General features: G+C 39.5%; 1 protein-coding gene and 1 long non-coding RNA gene across 4 annotated transcripts in view; one reads left to right on the top strand and one right to left on the bottom strand.

Annotated features, from left to right (window-relative positions):
- Positions 1–1,070: 1,070 nt before the first annotated feature.
- The window catches only part of DIAPH2 (diaphanous related formin 2), a 163,251-nt gene continuing 141,436 nt past the window's right edge, over positions 1,071–22,885 (bottom strand). For all 3 annotated transcript variants that reach the window (XM_033072238.2, XM_033072239.2, XM_033072240.2), the window contains one exon: positions 1,071–4,959. In XM_033072238.2, the coding sequence (XP_032928129.1) occupies positions 4,895–4,959 (65 nt within the window). In that variant the 3' untranslated portion in view covers positions 1,071–4,894. The remainder of the gene's footprint in view (positions 4,960–22,885) is intronic.
- On the top strand, positions 2,015–22,715 carry LOC117002803. Its single transcript, XR_004419409.1, has 2 exons — positions 2,015–2,096; positions 21,330–22,715. It is a non-coding gene; the product is annotated as an uncharacterized LOC117002803 (long non-coding RNA).

Raw genomic sequence — 22,885 nt, 5'->3', positions numbered from 1 at the left:
TAGGGTTATCTCCAGTTAGAATTCTGAGTAAATTCAGAGCTATCTCTCTACACTGTTGTGCAGTTCAGGCTATTGTGGTGACATCCATCATTAACAGTTTTGAAGGGAAGAGTCTGTCACGTTTCTGTTCTGCTAAGACCATTTTGGAAATGAATTAAATAATTTGGAAAACATCAGCAATAGCTGTCTGACCATATGTCTGCTTAAAAATTCTATACTGAAATCCAGCCCCTTAAAATAAAGATGGACCCATGGGATTTGTTCATTGATTCCCTTTTATTGTTATTTCTGTAAAAATTAAATGGTATTACCATGATTTAATGTTGCGGGTTTTTAAATATATACTCTTTTGGATTATTTGTTTTTTAAAGTCCTCCTTCAAAGGAAAAGGCACCACCTTGTTCCTCTAACTCAAGTCAAATAGGATTGACACCTCAGAGAAAAAAAAAGACAGAAATCCATAAAAGGACAGTAAGCTAAAATGGAATGTAATTTCAGCATGACAATTTTATACAGCAGACCCAGGTTTGAGGTGATGGTACTCAAAAGGAAATAATCATGATAATCAAGTAAAACATTGGTGCATCTACCAGAATCATGGTATGTATATCTTTATTACAGTTTTCAGAATACATGGATTAACAATGGCCAGGCTGTGATTTCATCAAATTCCTATTTTAAACATTACATACAAACACAGAGCTGTTTAAAAAATAGAAATGCATGAGTTTTGTCACCTTTTTTTTTTTATTATTTTTTATTTTTTTTTGGCATCAGGAGTCCTATGACTTCCAAAAGGGAAATCAAACGGTGCATGACAGCAGAGTGACTGAACTGTGACAGGTTATTGTTCACATTCTGTGGCATATGTATCACCTCAAACAGTGCTCAGAGCACTCCAAGAACAAACCCTGCTCCTGCCCCACTGTCCCAGTGCCACCAGTGGGTGCTGGCAGGACTGCAGGATGCTCAGGCTCACACAACTCCCTCCCTGGAGCACAAAAGCAGCACCAGGAGACCTGGACACACCTGAAGCTGAGGCATTTGGCTGCATCTGCTTTGATTTCTTCATTTAAAAAAAAAAAAAAAAAAAAAAAAAAATTTTTTTTATTTACATTTCATGTGCATGCGTGGGCGTGTGTGGAGACAGCGCAGAAGAAGAGGTTTCTCACAAATACTTATTTAAAAAGGAATTTAAACTTGCAAATACAGTATGGCACATCAGAGGGGGGCTGGACACTGCTCAGCACTCGTCCTGCCCGACCTTGCAGCACTTGGAAGGCAAAACAGCAAAGTAGAACTCAGCCAAGCCTTTGCTGAATGGGAAAAAAAAGCAATTTACACACAGAGGGAAGTTTGCTCCCACAGAACTATCACCAGCTTGAAATACTGACTAGCTAAATCATTCTCAGGGCAGGAGGGACTCAAGTCACCCACCAAAGCAGGGTTTGCCTGAGGGATGCAAAAGCTGCAAAGTTTCCTTAACAAAAGCTGTAGGAGGATTTCCAGAGCCAAACCTCAAACTCAGCCAGATTCTCAGAGTTTGGTGTGTTGTGGGATGAATTTAAAGTAGGCCACTAATGAATTGTGGCTTGGATAGAAACCATGAAAATATGATGGGTTTTTTTTACAGCATTTGTCTGAGGTAGTACATATACCACACACAAAAATGCAAAAATATACAGATATTCATGATTATTTGCATATTACAGAAGGGAGCTGTGGGAACGCTCTTGTGTCTCAGTTCTCAAGAAGAACAGATCATTTCAGATCCCTCTCACTGACCACAGGCAGCTAAAACCAGAACAAATGCCAATATTCCTGGGAATGCTCCCTGGCTGCCCCTGGAGCGCTGATCCTGGTTTGGTTTTAACCAAACAGATTTGATGAACACAGAATCACCGTGCTGGGAAAGGATCCCTGCAGAACCACAACAAACACACAGTACAGAATTGGTTTCTCTGAACTGCAGAAAACTGGAGCAAAAGGAGCCCAGTGCCTTCCACCTCTGACCTGCCCAGCCACAGATTTCTAGATTTGTACACGGTTGAAACTTCTCATTCCCATGACATTTGGAGCTTTGATTCATCACAAAGGTAAAATTATCTTCCTCTTAAATAAGCTAAGAAATGTAAACAGTGTAACATCATTTAAAAAAAACCCAAAAAACCTCTCTCAGTACTTGTAACTGGTAAAATGTGAATGCAAACAGATGTGCTGGTATATTGTCAGCGTCATGTCTCAGAGGACAGAGAGTGAAACATAATTAGCAAGAAATTCATGTATGAACCCTCCAGTGATTTTCTTTCTGGGATTACTTTGAATACAAATATAATTTAACTGATATATTTCATTCTTTTTTAAAATTAGAAAATAAGGCAAGTGCATTTCTGAAAAAGGTGCTACTCTTCTACACTTCTAGATAAACATGTGACACCTCTGAAAATTAGATCAATAATAAAAACATTAAAAATATCTGCAATTTAATATAGACTGAAAAACTATCAAAAGACAAAGTGACCAGCATCAATTTCAGAAAATATTTTAGACTTCATAAATACGAGCACCCTATATTTACATAAATTATCTTCTAAACTAGTTTTCCTTTGAAAGACACTTTTGTTCTAACAGATATGTCCATTAAATTATATAAATGTCTCAAATATGAAAAAAATAGTAGTAAAATAGAAGCATCAGATGATGATGTTATTTCGGATTTGCCTTTTTTTTTTTTTTTCCTAAGATTTGGTTCTTGAAAATCTGTAGCCAGCTTTCTCAGAGCTTTCCAAAAAAAATATAACCCATGGAAATGCAAAACTTGTGCACTAATAATTACTGCTATCGTATAAAGAGTCTGTGGAGAGCTTTTGAGTTTTCACATATAAAGATTATACCAATACTTGTAAATCCCAGCAAATGCTAGTTTCAAAATCTGAATTCTAAGACACTATTGATTTATATAGACATTATGAACCTAATCCTTTAAACTGGCTTTGTACATTAAGCACATTTTTAGAACTGGCAATGTAATAGTTCCATTTAAAGAAGCAATGCTTCAATACAAGGCTGATGTTGACCTTGCACGAAACAGGATAGAATTCTTTTGAGCTCTTACTGATAAACAAGGAGACAAAATCCTGTTGCATGCTTTTTTTTTTTTTTTCTTTTTGTTTTTTCCTGAAGTACCATACAACTCTTCAGTGTGTTACTAAAACCCCCAAAGTTTAGGGAGGGTATTTAGTTGACAGCAAGCATTTCACTAGGCTTCAGTGGTATTCCTATGTTTAGAGCTATGGGCAAACCCCCTGCATTTTGAAAAAATAAAATAAAAAAATTCAATACTAGATTGAAAAGGAGCTGTATCTTTTCTTACAATAACGCAGTTTGCAATTGTGAGAATTTATCCCAAACTAGTCCCACAGTTTTAAGAGGATCTCAGCAGAGAAGCAAAAAGAATTTACTGTACAAAGATGCTTGGCTCAAGCAGTAGTGCAAAGATCCACTGGCCCAGGGGCAAAGTGCCCCCAGAGCAAGCAGTTGAGCACAGACACCTCACCTTCCAAACAGCCTTCACAGACACTACAAAAACCCCAAGCTCCCCAAAACACCAGGCAATAAAAGCATCCATAACAACTTCATCAATCAGTGATAAGTATTAATAAATGAGAACAAGTGCCAGCTACTGCAGAGCATCCTGATTCTTTAAAAACATCATAGCTCAGCAACTTGGGCAGTGGTTCCACTGGAATTCCACTTCCAATCCTCCATCCCAGGCAGGTGAGCAGTGAGCTGCAGTGAGCCCAGCCAGGCTGGACACTGCCCTGGGGACAGAGGGGACAGTGGCAGAACAAACTGCAGTGCCTGGACACAGAGGGGAATGGGAGGAGCTTCCCAAAAATCAGCCTTGGGCACTGCTGGGCAGTGCTCCAGGTAGGAAATGTGTTGGTAGCTGCAAAAATCTCAGCACTAAAATCCACCAGTGGAGACCCTGCTACGTATTTTACCTGAGAAACAGAGGGAAAACTCAGAGGCAGTTGTGACAAACTGCATCCTGTAGCTTGTCTCTAAAAACCTACACACAGGTATTTTAGCATCATCAAAATAGGACAATCATACTTTCCCCCAAATACCTTTATAAAGAATATATAAGTGCACAATTAGAAAAATCCCTCCTTAGATACAGTTAAAAACATATTCTGCCCTTGATATCATTTTGGAAAAATTCTATGCTCTGTTTTATTTAATTTTTTTTTTCTTTTTAGCAGTGATAAGTAACTACACATCATCATATCACCAAAAGTGTAGATATGTGGTGTATCCTACTGGCAGCTAAAACAGCTGAATCCACCAGGCTTTACACTGAGATAAGGTTTTCAGCAACCTGACTGGGGCTGTGTGTTGCTTTCTTATGGTTACAAAAAAGATTCTGATAATGTAGACCAGCTCATCTCTGAATTTATTAACATACAATTTTATTATTTTTTCCTTTCATGTTCAAGTCAGAACTGTAAATGGAATCCACAGCTGTACTCTTTCAACAAAACTGTATTTTCTTACCCATATAAAACATAACCTAGAAATCCCCAACTCCTTTCATGTGAGTTGCCAGCTTAAACAAAAGGGGTGGGAAAAAAAAAATAAGAAAGAACATAAGAAAATAAGATATATACCCTACTGTTTAACACTGTTTACAGATCTTGGTAGTTGGGGAAATAAGATACAGTATGTGGATGTTTTTAGCAACAGCTTTAAAATGACATATTTTACACCATCTCATTTACTCAATACCAGTATTCCTTTATGATCATTGCCAATTTGAGTGATAAACTCTTCCCAAAGCACATCCATTCCGTTGTAAATAAAACAATTCATTAATTCTTTGGCATCAGAAGAATCATACAGCTGCAATTGCTCCGTTGTGGCGAGAACGAGACCTTTCCAAAGTTACTCGTTTGTTATCTGTAACAAAGAGAGAGAAAAAAACAAATCACCACAAGATTTGAAACACGAATAATGCAATGTCAAGAGGTTTTCAAACAGCCCTGAAAATCATTCTGAATGATATGTAAATAAGTAAGTAGGAGACTGGATCAGAGAAGTTTCACACTGCAGCTGCCAGACTGAGTTCAAGAGTTCTGCAATCAGCAATAAATTACTTTCTTGATCAGAGAAGCTGGGTGATAAAAGCATTAGGAGGATCCTGAAACACAGTCCCCTTGGAAACCAGCACATAATAAATGAAATTCTGGGTAAAAATCCTTCCAATTTTATAAATAATTTATGCACAGAACCTCTGGAAAAATACATTGCAAGTTTCATGAGAATGCACTGACCAGTGCAGGTGAAAACCTGCTGGATGCTCCAAGTCCAAAAGCCCAAACACCTCTCACTGTAATTTGGTACAGAGTTAAAAATAGAACAGTTAAATCAGCCACTTCCTAAGCATTTCCTGATTGTGCAACGTGAACAACTTCTGGTATAAAATATTACACAGTAATTATTGCAATGAATAATAAATATCTCTATCACAGGAAAACAATCACCAAGCACCAGCCACACTCCTAAATGCCTTCACAATAAAATTTTAAAGCAATGAATGCACACACACACAAAAAGGGGCAGAAGATTAACCCCCACTGAGAGTTCTAAAGGTTTGCATCTTTCTTTTTGACAGTGAGTTCCTGCCATGCAATTTTTTTTTTGTTGTTGTTTTGTTTTTTTGTTTTGGTGGCTGCTTCCTTTTGACCTTTTCTCTCACATCCTGCTCAGTGCAGCTCTGCATCACTTCTGTCCCTGCACTGCTGCAGCACCAGATGTCCCAAAAGAGGGTTGGGACTTTTACACAGGGCTGGAATATCAGAAAGTTGGTGCCTTTTGGGGCTAGCTAAAAACACAGGCCAGATAGAATTAAGGGAATAAAAAGCAGTTCTATTTATGGAAGGGTCTTCAGGTGCCCTCCAACCTCAGCCCCTGCTCTAACCCACCAATGGGTCAATTGAAGAAGACAAAGTCAGAAAGTCATCTCTGGGATCTGTTCTGGCCAGAGAACAGAGGATTTCAAAACCGGTTCCTTTCCCTTTTCCCATTTCCCATTTCCCTTTTCCCTTTCCGTTTTTCCCTTTCCCTTTCCCATTTCTCATTTCCCTTTTCCCATTTCCCTTTCCCTTTTTCCCTTTCCCTTTCTCTTTCCCATTTCCCTTTCCCATTCCCATTCCCATTTCCCATTTCCTATTTCCCTTTCCCATTTCCCTTTCCCTTTCCCTTTTTCCCTTTCCCTTTCCCCTTTCCCATTTCCCATTCCCATTTCCCATTTCCCTTTCCCATTCCCATTTCCCATTCCCCATTTCCCATTTCCCTTTCCCATTCCCATTCCCATTTCCCTTTCCCATTTCCCTTTCCCATTCCCATTTCCCTTTCCCATTCCCATTTCCCATTTCCCATTTCCCTTTCCCTTTTCCCATTTCCCTTTCCCATTTCCCTTTCCCTTTCCCATTTCCCTTTCCCATTCCCATTTCCCTTTCCCATTCCCATTTCCCTTTCCCATTTCCATTTCCCATTTCCCTTTCCCTTTCCCATTTCCCATTTCCCTTTCCCTGCTGCTGGCAGTGGCTCCAATTCCATGGGGAATTAACGGCTCCTTTAGCAAGATTATTAGTTCTTTTTATAGTTCTGCCGTGCCTCCTCTTCCTAATGAGTCCAGCCATGCATAAAGTATTCAAATTACCCTAAGTCAATCTGTTTTGCATGGGAATAAATCTCTGCACTGGTTGCAGTGTCACTAATTCTCGGCAATTAAAGCACAGAAGAAGAGAAGTCATCAGCTGCAGTGAGCTGCTGCTCCTCCCAGAGCAAAGAGCAGTGAGAGCTGCTCTCAGTGGCCTCCAAGTGCCTTCAGCACCAGCCCCAACCTTCAGTTCTGCAGCTTCAAAACAAATTAAGAGAGTCTAAGAACTGGTGAGCTCTTCTTCTTTTTTTTTTTTTTTTTTTTTCCTGCAAGTGGCAGCTCAGCTTCTCCTGTAATTGCAAAGCTGGGCTGGGACTTCAGGAAAACACAAAACCACAAAAGAAAACAGTAAATAAATATAATTTCCTTCTTCAGGTAATAACAAAGTATTTTCATAATACATATGTGTTAAGTTAAAATAAATAGTTTGATATTAGATATGAAACTGGATGGGGCTGGCATTTCATTGAGCAAGAATTTTGAGAAATCATTAAATTTCTATCACCTTCAACATGCACATTCAGTTACCTCCAACATCTGTATTCACCTTTTTTATGTGACAGACCATATTGAACACAACACAAAGCAAGCCTGATTCAAAAACTGAATATAACTGACTATTCCAGCATAAAATTAGCTGTATCATCAATAAATGGTAAAATTATTTCCTTTTATTATGGGGGGATGGAGAGAGAAAATATGAGTAAGTTAAAAGTAGTTGAAATGAAATAAAATCTCACTGCCCAAAGGCTGAGGTGTACCTTGAAAAGGTGCAAACATGACTAGAAAACATGGGCACAGTTCTGTGAGCACCAGCCAGGCCTCCTGGGCAACCCCACCCACAGGGAAGAGAATTTTATTTCTCACTTTATTCTTAGAAGTCCATTTCTTTTAAAAGCAGGGCACACTCTGCTCCCATTACAGACATTCTAATCCATCTCAGAAATGAACACAGCACCTGAAAATGCCCTCTCAATCTGCTGAAAGGATCTTAGAGCAGTGAAAGGTGGAACAGTGAGCCACTAAAATGGGAAACAAAGCAGATTTTCATATGACAAAATAATCTTTATCTTGCAGCTGACTGGATCACATGAAAATGAAGCAAATACAAAATTAAATGCTGGGGAATCAAATCAGTAGTTCCTTTTTAGCACACATAACCTTGGAATGCAATGGTGACCATGCAAAAACAGATGGACTTTGTTATAGAAACAATTCCTTGCTCAAGTCCTCTTGCACTCAGCACAGTACTACCAAGATGGGAATAAACTCTGCAAAATCTATTTTTCCTTTCCTTAATGCTCCTTCATTAGCTCTGTTATTAAAAGAGAAGTCTCAATAGCTGCCACAGATTTATTAACTCAGCAGCTTGTTATCAACACAGAACTCAGTTATATGAGGAGAAAAATAAATGGTACTTTGCAGAACTGCAGTACTAAGATTAAGTGACTTTTTCATTTCATTTTCTCCTTATCCACTCTTCCAGGTAGTAACTTTATGCTCTCCTAATTACAAACCCTCTTTGGTATGAGCAATCAATGCTACAATAATATAGATGTTGTGCAGTCCAATGGACTGGTCATGACACTGAGATGCCTGATAATGGAAAAGACAGAGTCTATAAAACCATACCTCAAAGGGACCTGACTGCAATTTGCATTACCCTGCAACAAGGAAAAAAAAGTTCTCTTCTATCATTATCTCTCAGCCCTGATATTAAAATTATAAATGTGTTACAAACTGCTACCTTGGGCTTGGTAGCTTATTTGACTCCTTTTTCCCCTCCTAAATCTCCTCCCCAAGGTGAAAGAATTGACCTTTCCACAGCAGACAATAATAATAATAAAAGCTGTTTAATACTCAGGGAAAGGAGGCACTGCTTTGACTTGCCTTGAAAATGATCACAGGGAGAAGGTAGAACTCTCAGCAGTTAATAAAATATTTAAAATTTCATCTTTTTGAAATAGTTTTGACTATGCAAAAGAGACAGAAAAGTGTGCTGTAAGGGAATTTGTATGGCCTGTGCCTTTGGGAATCAATGAAAGCCTTTACATCAAACATTCATTTCTTCATTCATGTAAAATCTTGTTCACTAGAAAATCCTACTGAAACACATCTTGTTTTCATGAGCAACCAAAGGAGAAATACTCATGCAGTCCCAAGCACTGCAGCAGGTAAAGCAGGGAAAAGAATCAGAAGAGCAAGACAATTTCCTACAGGTATGGAATGATTACAGGAAAATGAGAGAAGCACTCATTTCAGTGGGTTTTAAATGGATCAAAAATCAAACACTTCATCTGCAATAATGATGACACTGGCATTCACTCCATAGAAAAAGGTGAAAACCTGGATTCTGTTTCACAAGCATCACTTTTTTTCTGATCAGGATAACGAAATATTTTCTATTTTACTGATTCAAATGGTGACAAGTCAGGTTAAATTCAATTCACTTGAGCCTGGGTAGCCTCCAGCACATTAATTACCAACTGCTTGGAGGAACAACCCAAGCCAAAATTCATTAACTAATAAATGAAAGAATAATAATAATAATAATAATAATAATAATAATAATAATAGCAGCAATAATAATATTAATAATAATAATAACAACAACAACAACAATAATTATTTAATTATTTTTATTCTTTTCCTTTATGGACTGCAGGCACCTTCATCACCTTCAGCTTCCCCACAGTGAAAGGTAAAAATTTTTTTGGGAAATGGAATTGCTAGAAGCTGAGGCAGGAGCAGGAGGGATGCAGAGCAAAGCAGCAGGGAAGTCCATGCACACCCAGCAGCTCTTTAGCAGCTCAACACTGCCTGGCCTGGGCCTTGACATTATTGGAGATCCCAGCTGAGAAAAAAGCCAGGAAAGGAAATTAAGAGCATCAAAACTGCTGTTGCTGTCTGGAGCAAAACCCTTTTTGAGAGCAAATGGCTCTCCTAACCTCAATTCTCTTAAGATTCAGTCCATCTCTGGGAGATTTGATTTCAAATTGATCTTGCAGAATGTATGGCCTATAGAGGAAAAAATAGCAATAAGGTAAAAATCAGTTATGGGAGAAATCCAGCTGCAATAGCACTGCAGAGAAGGCTCTGAAATAGCTCTTTTCAAAAGATCCTTATGGCCAAGAGAGGCAACAAGCAAATAAAACACTATTCTAACTGGGCTAAGGGAAGCTGTACCCTTAATAGATCTTCTATTAATCTTTAAGTATTCAAACCACTCATATTCCAACCTAAACACTCCTGGTGAAATCTGAACTCCACCCCTTATAACCATCACACCAGGGCAGCTGACATTCACTTGGATTTGAGATTTTTGTGACCAAAAATGAGAACAGATTAAGTGAACCAACATTCCTGTTCTCAGCTTTTTTTTTTATCCCTAAGCAGAATCTCAAATTCTTGACAATCTCACTTAAATGCCAGGTTAAAAGGTTATTTTAGCATGAGTTTCAAAGAAAACATCAAGATTACAAACAAACCCTGGAGCTGGAAGGTCAAATTTTATAAATCCTGGTTTATTTTGGTTTAGGTCAAGACTTTCATGTGAAAGCTGAGTGATAACCTGGGTTTATAAATGTTATGATCGAGAAACAGCAGCTTATCCTTAGGCCAAAAGAGAAGCAAAAGGTTTTTAGTGTTTGCTTTATTGTTCCCTTTTTTTTTTTTTAAGTCCCCAAAATCAAGATAGCACAGCTGAACACATCAATTATAAAGATACATAATTATAATTATTTGTCAAAAAATGTTCCTGGTTACTGGGATATTTACAAACATATTGATCTGTAAGGCTTTGAGAAGGAAGGTTAAAGCAAAAATAAGGATGAAGAAAAAGAACCAAGGAGAACTCCAGCACTTAAAAGGATGTCTCTGAAGGCTGAATGGTTCCTCCTCAGGAAAAAAAAGCAGAACCACATCTCCTGGGTTATCTGCAGGAGGCAGGAGTGTCGTGTTCTGCTCAGAAATGCTGCTCCAAAGCTGCCAGCTCACTCAGGGAACACACAGCACCTTCATTTTAAGGTTTCCAAACTATTCCCTGTGAACAATTTCTCATGGAGAAGATTTGTGGCTGCTTGGATCCCTTTTAAATTGCTAAATAAATTTGTTAATACCCAGCAGCACTGTAGTAGAGAAGCAGGTCTAAAATACAGAGAGTTAAAGGATTTAAGCCCTGGCACAAAGGAGTTTGACTCAGATTAAAAGGGAACAAAGCCATGTCTAATCTTGGTGCTGCCACTCAGCCCCAGCTTGCTGGGCACTGTTAATTGTGGCCTTTGAGTCACAGGAAGATGCAGAACATCAGTAGAAAACCCATTTATTTGTGTCCTGTGTGTTAGACACAAAAGTGCTTGGAAATGGAAGAAAGTGGGAAGTTTTAATGCTAAATGGCATGTGTGATGACATTTACCAGCTCAGTGCAATCCAGCTGTGACCACAGTCAATACAGCGTGGCAGCACAATAAAAGTCACACTTCTGCAGCCCACATTGAGCAGATTGGCCATCTGTATCATAATTCCAATAAAGAAATAAATACTTACCCTATTTAGAGCTGCATTTGTAGGATGAAAAATGGATTTGTAAGCCCTGTTTTCGAGTAATCAGTTTAAAGGAAATTTTACTACTGCTTACCCGGCCTGAAGAATTCAAAACAACCCAAAAAAACAAAGAAAGAATTGGCCCAATAAGATAAGAGTCCTTAAACCTTTAAATGATCTGTTTAATATTTTAATTTGCCTTTGCTTTCTGTGTTAATAGCACCACTTGGGATGTGCAGTGAAAGCTCTTCCACGAGAGTTCACTGGAAAAGCCTTAGCAGGAGAAAACACATGCCTGCCTCAGGGGTTACAAGACAAATCAATCTATTTTTCTCCTTTCCTCCAAGGGTAATTGGCCTTTAAAATTACAGAGAAAAATAGGCCTTCATGTCAGTACAATGCAGGCACATACACAGCCATTTTCCATTTCTTTTTCACTCGGAATTCTCAGCTGAGAGGTAAACTTATAAAGGTGGGAAAATAAAAAGGAGATGAAGAGGAACGATTGCATCAGTTCAAATCCCCTCCAATAACAAGCAGCACTGTGAGCAGCATTTGAGGCTGGAATTTACTGAAACCTGCTATGAATAGCTGCCATTTTCCTAGGCAGTATTTTTTTATTCCTGATTGTGATCAAACTCTCTCGAATTTTTGTGACAGTCTGTACCACCAGCACTCACAGAGATTTATCACAGAATTTAGTCATACTGAGGACTTCTAATTATTGCTTCATTTCCCATAAAATCTCACAAAGTAATACTGATTTTTACCTCATTCTTCTGAAATTGCCTCTTTCTAGGAGCAATCATGGCTATGAATATCCCTGCAATCCTTCTGCTGTGCTGTACACATAATCACATGTAGACTCAGTTGCAGCCCTTCAGTTCTGGCAAATTGTATACAGTGCATTTAAATGGGCTAATAAATTGTTTGATAGCAGTGAAACTCAGATGTTACTCTTCTTACTTTTCTGATTGCTATTAAATCTGATTTGCAATACATTAATCACATCCTACTTCTAATAAGGGATTGTCAGGTGAAAATATTTCCCTGTGCATAAGGATGAGCAATCAGCGAAGCCACAACTGATAGATGAAAACAAGAACAAAGTTGAAAAAAGCCCAAACAACTTCGTGTTTTCAAACCAGAACTAATATTCCCCTGAAGCAGTATTGAAAGCACTAAACTGTTCATGAGAGCTCGCTCACTGGGAGTGTGTGTACAGGTGTAAAGCAATTATTAGATTCGATATCTGCATGAACTCAGCTTCCCATTAGAGCCTGAATGCTTCAGTGACCCTGTTCTTTTCCTTCCAATGCTCCCAGACCTGATCAACTTAATTATTCTGACTAGTGAAACATTCAGGGCACCAAGGTATGATTTGTTTTAAGCCAAATGAGACAAATGAAAGCACTTCACAAAACAGCTGAAAGAAAAGAATAAAACGTGAGAGGAGGTGTCAAATCCAGCAAGGGCAGGACTAAGTAACAGCAACAAAGAAAGAAAGATCTTTAGCAATACTAACACATGTATTCAGATATTTTTTCCCCTTGAACCTCTCATTTGTAACCTCTCCTGTACAGAGAAAAGATTTAGCTTATGAATCAGAAAGGGGAAATAAGTTTCAAAGAGTGAATTAACTGTCTGCTTGAGTACTGAAAGAACCAAACCCCAAAACACAGAGATTGTGATTCTTCTTTCATGACTACACACACACTTTAGCAATTGTCCAAAAGTAAAAGTGGAGCCTGTACTCAAAATCCACTTCATGCTGGAGAGGACAGATGTGCTGATGTCAGAGCTGTGTTTCCCTGTTCTAACTGTCCCTTCCATTTCTCTGCTAAGGAAGTGGGTGACACTGCAAAACCCATGTATTCACATTTTAAACAGATCTGTCTGGTGCTAATACACTGCATTCTTCATCAATAATGTAATTTCAAATGTCCTATCTCAGCTCCCCCATTAACACCTCCCACAATCTGTACTTTGAGTGAGGTGACTGAGAGGTCACAGAGGACAGGAGCACAGGCAGGGCTGGGCTCTGAGCTGGAAGGGCACAGGGAGCCCCAGAACTCACACCCCTCACCCCACAGGACCCCCCAAAGGAGCAGGGCTGGCACCCAAGGGCTCCCTGCCCTCCCTGGCCCTGTCCAGCCCCATCCATCACCTCCATCAGCTGAGACTCCCAGGGAGGAGGATGAGTGTGGTCAGGGTGTCTCTGGAACCTGAGCTGTTTTGTTGTTTTAGAGTCTCTGTGTCCCAGCCCCAGCACCAGAGAGAGTCAGGAGACTCTTCTGTTGTTCCCAGAGTTGTTTATTTTATCTCATCTCAAAGTTCTTTCCCTGCCCAGCCCAGGTCCGTTCCCAGTTCAGCCCCAGCCACACTGCCCACCCTGGGGTGGGATTGTCTTTTTATACTATAAACTACATAAACATTATTTACAATTATCTTCCAATACCTATCACTGATATTGTACAGTCTGGTTCTGCTCTAAACCAATCTAAAAGTGCCAACATCACCCAGAAGATGGATGCAGGAAGAAGGAGAACGAAGGACAGAACATGTCCAAATTCCTCCATCTTCACCCCAGACCCTTATTATAAAGAATCTTAAAAACCTACTTTTTCACCTTATAATAATCTAACTTACACTCTGCTTATTTTTTGTGACTTGTAACTCTTCATGTAAGGGTGGTAATTTTTCCCAGGGGTTAAAATCCAAGGCACAGGAGTTCTGGGCACTGTGCCCAGGCTCCTGAGCCCCTGCCTGGGTCTGGAACCATCCAGGCAGCCAGAGGGATGTGCTGGGTTCCCACAGTGAGGGACAGCAGCCCCAGCCTGTGCTGAGGGCACTGCCTGACATCAGCTGCAGCCACTGGAGCTGGAGGGATTGGATGTGACACAGCAGAGGAGGGGACAAGGCTCTCACCTCCTGACAGGAGTCAATACCAATCCCTTCCCTCTGCCACAGTCACAAGCTGACAGATGAGAGTCAAAGGGGAAGCTTGCCAGAGAATCCCTACAATGTTTTATTAAAGAGTGGAGTAAGGATGATGCCTTAGGATTGCAGCTTTTCTATTTTCACATCCTGTACTGCATTAGGGTCCAACTCTAAACTCCATATAGTGGCAGTTACTGTCTTCACATTTTGGCCAGATAAAACAATCCCTCTGGGCCTGAGATCCACCCTACAGCTTCAGGCTCCAAAAGTATAAATAAAAGTGAATTGGAGGGAGCAAACTGGGGGTAAATTCATTACCTGAAGCTGTGATTGGAAGATTAACCCCTGAAATGCAAATGGACCAAACTTGTAATTGTCTGAAAAACTCATCACCACTGTGGGTGCAGCCTCTGGGAGGCTCTGACTGCCCAAAGTGGATCTGCTGAAAGCCTTCAATAAATCCCCACGTTATTCTCTTAACCTGGTCCAGCCTCTGTTCTAGGGAGCCACTCCAAGGCATCAAGGGCAGCTTTGTCTGGCTGGGATTGATGCCTTAAGTTTGAGATTTTCTATTTCCCAGACTCTCTATTGGTGTGTGATCTGAACTCCACACAAAGTGTTCCAGGTTCTGTATTGGTGTGTGATCTGAACTCACACAAAGTGTTCCAGGCTCTGTATTGGTGTGTGATCTGAACTCACACAAAGTGTTCCAGGTTCTGTATTGGTGTGTGATCTGAACTCCACACAAAGTGTTCCAGGCTCTGTATTGGTGTGTGATCTGAACCCCACACAAAGTGTTCCAGGCTCTGTATTGGTGTGTGATCTGAACCCCACACAAAGTGTTCCAGGTTCTGTATTGGTGTGTGATCTGAACTCACACAAAGTGTTCCAGGTTCTGTATTGGTGTGTGACTCTGAACTCACACAAAGTGTTCCAGGTTCTGTATTGGTGTGTGATCTGAACTCACACAAAGTGTTCCAGGTTCTGTATTGGTGTGTGATCTGAACTCCACACAAAGTGTTCCAGGTTCTGTATTGGTGTGTGATCTGAACTCACACAAAGTGTTCCAGGTTCTGTATTGGTGTGTGATCTGAACTCCACACAAAGTGTTCCAGGTTCTGTATTGGTGTGTGATCTGAACTCACACAAAGTGTTCCAGGCTCTCTCCCAGCTCAGGCACACAAACCAATCCTTTTCCAGCCCATAACCAAGGACAGGCTGCAGCTCCAGCCCCAAAAAGTGCAAACAGGGAATGGAGGAGAGAATCTGGGAGGGTGGGACTGCAGAGCCTGGAGCTGGAATTGGACAATAAACCCAAAATGGGAATGGAACAGAACTGATAAAAGTGTGAAACTCCTGACCCATCTTGGGTGCAGCCCTGGCCAGGCTCTGGCACTGCCCAAGGAGAATCCTGTGAAGTTTTTAATAAAACCCTGCTTTATTCCTTTGGCTCTGCCCAGGAGCCTCTCCAGACACAGGATCCCCCCAGCTCCAATGCAGCCACATCTCCCTGCACGACTGAAAGCAATGGACTCAGTGGGAGAAGGGAAAGTTCTCTTTGCTCCAAAGGAAATTCTTTCAAAACAGGACTGGGGTAACTCCTGAAAAGCAGGTGTTTCCTGCTGGTTCATGTAAACTGATTTTTCTCCATACCCAGACAGTGGCAATATTCCACATAGCCTACAAAAGTCACTATTCTGTATTTTTTATGCATCAGAAAAAAATTCTCTCTCTATATATATAAATATACATATATATATAAAACCCACTCTGTAATAACTTGTAGCCTACATGTAAAATGAAATATTTTAAATAATACAATAAAGGCAGAATATCCATAATTATTATTTTTTTGATTAAATAAAATATCAGCATTTTTTATTCATGGCTAGGTTAACATTTACAATTCAGCATTTTGCAATATTTAAGTGGAATTGAATATGCTATGAGAAAACTTAAAACTCCATCACTCCTGTATGGCTGGCTGGCACAGGTCATGGTTTTCTGCATTTTACCAGAGAAGATGAAGGAAAAGCTCCTGCTCCAGCCTGGCAGGATGATCTCTGCACCCCCCAAATGAGAATAACTCCATCCTCAAAGTGACTTTTAATCCACATTTTTTGCCTGTGCAGGTTATGTGAATGTGAAACTGTTGCTTATTAAAATAATTCACACAAGAAAGTAATTTAGACTACACATGGCAGGCTCTGAGGTAAAATATAATAACTTTTAACAACTTAGGAGTCTAATTTCTTTCTTGGCTGAGCACGGACACCTCCATTATGATTCAGTGTGAGAACCCTGTGCTCACATAAAGCAGAATTTGACTCTTTATATTCAAATAAAGAATAAAAGTATAGAAGCAGTTAATGCTGTGCAACAAGGTGTCCTTAAAGAGCTCAAAATAGTTTCTATTTATCAACACTTGCATTTGAGGAGGGCTATTCCATGTGCTGCTCCAAACCCTGAACAAACATTCCCCCACTCAGGCTGCAGTGGGACTAAACCTCCTTCAGCTCCCAGAGCAGCTGGGGATGGAAAGATTGAGGAAATATTCACATTTCCTTGGGGAACCTCCCAAAAATCAGGAAGAGTTTGGGATTTAAATCGTTCTTCCCTTTTCCAGGCTGGAGGATAAGGCAAGGGGAGCACAACAAGCTCAGAAAAATGAGAAATTTGGGGGCAAATCCTGGCTTTCAGCAGCTGCTGCACACAGAGGAGCTGCCTGGGTAATCAGGGTGAGGATTCCTGGGTGAAAATCACTCTCACATGGAAGAGAATTCAGGATCCCCCATCATCTCTTTGATGCCTTTAGACTTGAAAAGAATATTTTGTACCACAAAAAACCATTATTTTTCCTTCCAGTTTTGCTCCCATTCAGAGATCTCATTTACAGCACCACTCCAAAACTGGTTTTACCACACAGACAAGGAAATTCTGAATTTGGGTGAAAGAAAACAGTCAGGAGCTTCTCTCTGGGGAGGGAGACAGCAGGAACTTACCCAAATTTTGCTGCTGGATAAAATGATTAGGAAAAGACATCCTCAGTGCCACTAAAATCACATTAATCCATCAGCTGGTTTTTTGCCTGAAGCTGGTAATGTCCTTTAGAGTTATGTTTTGCTGTGTAGAAACACTTTTAACTACAAGCTCCTTCTATTCCATCCCGGGGAATATTTTTTATTTTTTCACGCTTGAACTGGTTCCACGTTCAGGAATCACAAAGGCAGAGTGAGAACACTTCACACCTATTTGTGATTTGCCCTTTTTACCAGCAGCTTTCCCAGACTCCCAAAGCCAAGGGATTCTGGTTGCTTTTAAAGCCAAATCAATGGAAACCAAGACCAGCTTGTCCATTGTGCACCAGAAAAAATAATTTTGTTGAATTAAGCGTTTGAGCAAAGGATTTGTTACCTTTTTTTGCTTGTATCCTCTTTAAATAGATGCTCTAGACAGAGTTTTCTGTAAAACAGGGCTGAGGCTTTGCAGCACTTTGATGATTCCTGCTGCTCTCCATATATTTCTTTTGCACTGGATACTCAAGGAAACAATTATATAAACTTACAGGGAAATTAAAAAAAAAAAAAAAGACATTTTTGATGCTCTTTAAAGTGCTTTATCAGCTGTTTACCATGAATGGGAAAAAAACCCAAAAAACTCAAAAAGAGATCAGCAAACTCTTTCTAATTTTCTGACATAATATTTCAATAGAAAATAGCAAAAAGCTGAAACAGTAAATAAAGGAGAGCCTGTATTTCAGCCTAATAACTTGATTTGCAAGTTCTCCAGGCTTTGGATCCAGAAGGGCATCTCTAGAGACTTTTGTGTGAGGATGGGGACTTTTTAAAATATGGGGTTGTTTCAGTTCTGTGAAATTCACATCTGTGATTTTGCAATTTCCTACTCAGCAGCAAAGCAAACTGTAGATGAAATATTTTCAAAAGGTTTACTATAAAGTTTGTTACAGAGTTGTTTTTTTTTTTTATAAACTATGCAAATCTGGCTACTTATATTCCAAGAGTTCTGACTCAGTTTAAGGCAAATAACTATTTCATAAACCAGCATGCTTGCAGGGGGCTGGAAATGAGATCTCAGTGCAGAAGGGAGAAATCCAACAAGATAAATACTCTTAACTATGCAAAGTGTTTTCAGATGCCTTTTAATTTAATTTTTTTTACAAGAACATAGTTAAATACTCTCAGAATGCCAGTGAAAAGAGTCCAATTGCTAACTGCAATTTGATTTATTGAGTTTGTTTTGAGTTCTAACTCAAACCCAAGCATTATGCATTTCAAGTGCAGCCCAGCATGAGAGAGCCTCAATATCTGCAAAGTCCAGCAGGAAGGATTAGAAAATGTCACAACACCTTCAGGGCACAGAGATCCTTAAAATAGGGAATGATTCAAGAGTTTGGACAGGAAAAGTACAGCAGGGTGCCTTTAAAAAACCTGCATCAGGCTGGAAGGTTTCAGAACTCCCCTCTTGGAAAAGTTCATCCCTTTTCTGAACAAACCTGGGTGCAGGAGGGACCCTCCAAAAGTTAAAATAATAATAAAAATTATATAATTTAAAATAAGTTTATAAAATAAGTTTACATACGGGTACATAAATGTATATTTACATTTTTGTATTTTTTCATTTTGCCTTTTGACAGGCAAAGTTTCACTGGAAAAATGATAAATAGCTGATATCCAGGATTTCAGATTTTTCTTTGACATAGGCAATGACTACTTGGGTAATGTCTGGAAATTCATAATCTTTGCAGTAACTCAGTGAAAATGGTTCTCACTCTGTTTCTGGTCACACGTGGGTGATCTGAACATTGATGAGCAGCTGAAAACAATTATGGTTTTGCAGTTTAAAGACAACACTTAAGACATTACTAGACCCATAAATTTTAGCATTGTAAACTCACTCTCAGAGCATTTCAAAAATCTTTGTCTGAAATCTGAGTAAAAGATAAAGGTCTAAAAATGTTCTCAAAACCCAATAAAATTAGCATTAATTGAAGTTCTGATAAACTGGCTAAATGAGGAACCAAAACTTTTTATTTCCTTCAAAAAGCAATGAAATGTAATACTGAACCATTTTCAGCACTTTTCCCAAAGTCAGGTTTAAGGTAATTCTCTAGAGCAATATGGCTCCAGCACAATGCTAAATTTTCTGAAAGTACATGATAGCACAAGATATTAATTCTCCCTCCTCAAGAAGATTTTTGAGCACTGACAATTTTCAGTTTTTCTTGGATGTTCCTTGGCCAGGGCCGTCCCTGCAGACAGCACAGGGGTATCAGGGCAGTTCTTTGTGCTGCTGACATTAATTCCATTCTCATTTGCCACCACCAGATCCCTCAGGTTTAATAAGGCATTACCAGCACACTGCAATATTTTATTATGAAATATCTATGTGCATTTACAGATTATTTTCACTCTGTACACCTCTGAGTTACTTTTTTTTCTCAGCTTCTTCTGAGTTTGCTCGTAATCAAATGATTTTTTTCAAATAATTTTACTTCCAGTGATTTATTTCTGCTTCACAAGATGAAGTACAAAAGGTTCAATCTGCTGCTAGGTGTCTGCATCTTCAGGGAGCAATAAGGAAATATGATATAAAGTTTCAGAATCCTTGAAAAAAAGAAAGCAAGGCAGCAGTAACCATGAGGGGTTCGTGATTTTTGTGTGAGTGAGGATATTTAACAGGTTTATCCTAACTGCAGTTTGCCAAGAGCTGTCTGGTTAGATCCATGACAGAGAGGAGAATGCTTTGCATATTAAATTGTGTCACCAACAACCCTTCAGGCTTCTAAAAAAGAAAAAAAAAATAAGAAAGGGAGGGTCTTCACACCAATTTGGCACTGAGAAAAATAATTTACACCCCACCAAGTCCCAATAATATGTTTGGAAGCCTGTAAAAAATGCAGAGCTTATTTCTGTAAATAAAACATCAGCTAAGTTAACAGCTAACTCACAGAGCAGTTAAATCCACAGGTACAATCTGATTTTCCCCAAGCTGTTTTACAACAATCCAGCCACTGCAGGAAAGAAAAGGGAGTTTGTGGAAGAGAGAAATGGAGAAGTGTGGCAGTGCAAGCTGGCTTGTACTGGGTGATAGATGGAAAAAGTACACTGGTGGGACACAGCCCACCAGGGGAAAATTCTGGAAAAGTCAGGGGGTTGGTCTGATGGTCCCTGCCTGGCTGCAGGAAGCCAAAATTGGTCAAAAAGGAGGCTGGACAGCCAGACCTTAAACTAATCAGAAGAGCTTACAGAGATACATTTAGGAGATTATAAAAATAACTGTTTAGAACAATAAAGGGTTTTTGGTGGAAAGAATCATGAGTGCCTGTGTCTCTCTTGGGGGTGGTGTCTATGTGAGGCCAAAAACAACAATTGGTGACCCCGACGTGATAGAAGGGAGGCACCAGTGCTGAGTGGGGCAGAGCAGGCTGCTCTCAACAAGCAGTAGTCCTTCCAGAAGCTCAGATCTCATCTAAATTATCCCAGCACAGCAGCATGATCTCAAAAATTCCCAAAGCCAAGCCCTGACAAGAAGCAGCAATGTTATTTCCATCCCTATTTCCACTGTGGCACATGAGAATGGGTAAGAGCATCAAGGTTTTTCACCCTCCCTCCCTCCCAGTGAGAGATGTCTGGCAGAATTATTTCCTGTTCATCTCAGTGGTGCTGAAAATCTCACTAAGTATCTTTAAAAAATCCCAGGTCAAATACAGAGTCAGCATTTAAGCAAACCACTTAGCCCTGGATATGCTGGGTCTAATCCTTGTAGTTTAGCCACAAGTTAAGCTGTCTTTCCTTCTTTCCCCTGAAAATGGCTTAATCACCCAGCCTGGCTTCATGCAATTAAAAACCTCCCTGCCTGCAACTGAGAACTGATGGAACCAGACATTAATTCTTATCCTACAGAATTTATATTTAATCTATACTACTAATATTGCCCATATTCAGATAATTCACTAAAATCATTGATTCTTATGTCTCCAATCCCCTGCCTCTGCAAAATGTACTTTCCATATAAAACCCCTGAATTAATTCAGGTCATACAGGCTGTAAGAAAAAGAGAAAATTCAGTCTGTTAAGGTGTTTTGTCCTGCTTTTTCTTTCAGGTGACCTGGAGACAGAAAACTGTTCCTGTGGACTACAAAGAGGGTGAAGGACTTGGTCTTGGGAAGAGAAGGGCTGGGAAAGATTTAACAACAAAAATCACAGAAATCACAAAACCTGGGTCAAATGTTCTTGGTCATGGCCAGGAGGTAAAAGAAGAGCCAGCAGCCCAAACCTGCAGATTCAGTTTAGTAAAAAAAAATGAAAATTTCTACCGAAGGAAAGCAGGGCTGGGCTGGGCAGGTTTGAGGAGATGAATCCCAAAAGTCCTTCAAACATTTCTCACACCACATCAACTCACTGGTTCTTGGCAAGCACATGGCAGGGGTTCAGAAATAATAACTATTAACATTTGTTATTTTGGGCTTGTCATTTGTATTTACAGCCACGCTCTCAGCAGTTCTAAATGCCAAGGCTCCGGTTTCAGTGATATTTTTCAAAAAGGAAAAGGCTTTTTTTGCCAATTTATCATTTCTAATCTGTTCAAAGCTTAAGCCAGAACTCTTCAGTGAGACTTCTTCATAAATAACTGTACAAAATTAAAATAAATTAACATCTATTATTTAGCTTCATTCTTAAAATAGTTAGCATATGCCCACAGGCTTTGGCATATATTGAAAAAATAAACCAAAATTTTAGACTTTGGGGGGATCTTCACCCCTTTCTGAGACTCAGAAGATGTGGTAGAACTAGGATTCCCAAAACTACCAGTAATGGTTCAGAATTTAATAGATGTCAAGTATTATTAATTAATTATTAATTAATGACTTTCCCAACTACAGCAGCCATAATCAGGTTTACAGAACCCTAAATCAGCTCTCAAGATCATCTCCTGCCACTTCAGCCAGAGAGGAAGGGCTGGGTGGGCAAGGAAAGGGAAAGATTGGGAAAACTTTATCTTTGCTCAGTTTGATTAATTAGATTGCTGATGGATTTCACCAAAGGAACACAAGGCTGGCAGAACCTGCTCTATAACAGCAAGTGAGGACATTCCAAGAAAAGCAGCAAGTTTTGACAAATCCTTGAGATGTCACTGATTTGTGAATGTGTGCACGAGAGGAAAACGACATGTAACTGAGAAAACAGAAGGAAATTCAGAAATTAAAAGAAACCAAAGGGAAAAAAAAAAAAAAGCCCATCAGACTGCTTCGTGGTGTGGTGCCTTTTTTTGTGTTGTTTTGTTACTTTTTGTGGCCTTATTATAGCAAAGCTATCATCTGAGGATCTGCAGGGACTGCAGTGATTGACAGATGTCTGTCAAGTGTGCGTGCTCTGAAAATCTGAAAACACGAAGCACAAGCAACTTTAGCTTTGCTTTTCATGACATATGCTCAAATTGGAAACCAAACAAGTTTAAGGAAAGAATAAACTACTTGCTATCAATTGTCCTAATCATCTTTTGATTTTGAGAAGTGGAATAACTTCCAGCCACCACTGAAAATTGCATCTGCCAAGGAAACCTTTGTTCAGGATCTTTGCCTTAGAGAGAAAATGGGGAAAAAAGCCTAAAGATCAGCAAAGTATTAAAATTACTAAGAAAATTACAATTATTAAACCA

The sequence above is a fragment of the Catharus ustulatus genome, chromosome 14 (assembly GCF_009819885.2).
Source record: "Catharus ustulatus isolate bCatUst1 chromosome 14, bCatUst1.pri.v2, whole genome shotgun sequence".
NCBI classification, from domain to species: domain Eukaryota; kingdom Metazoa; phylum Chordata; class Aves; order Passeriformes; family Turdidae; genus Catharus; species Catharus ustulatus.
The sequence above is the reverse complement of the archived record's forward strand: the minus strand, read 5'-3'. Positions and strand labels throughout refer to the sequence as shown.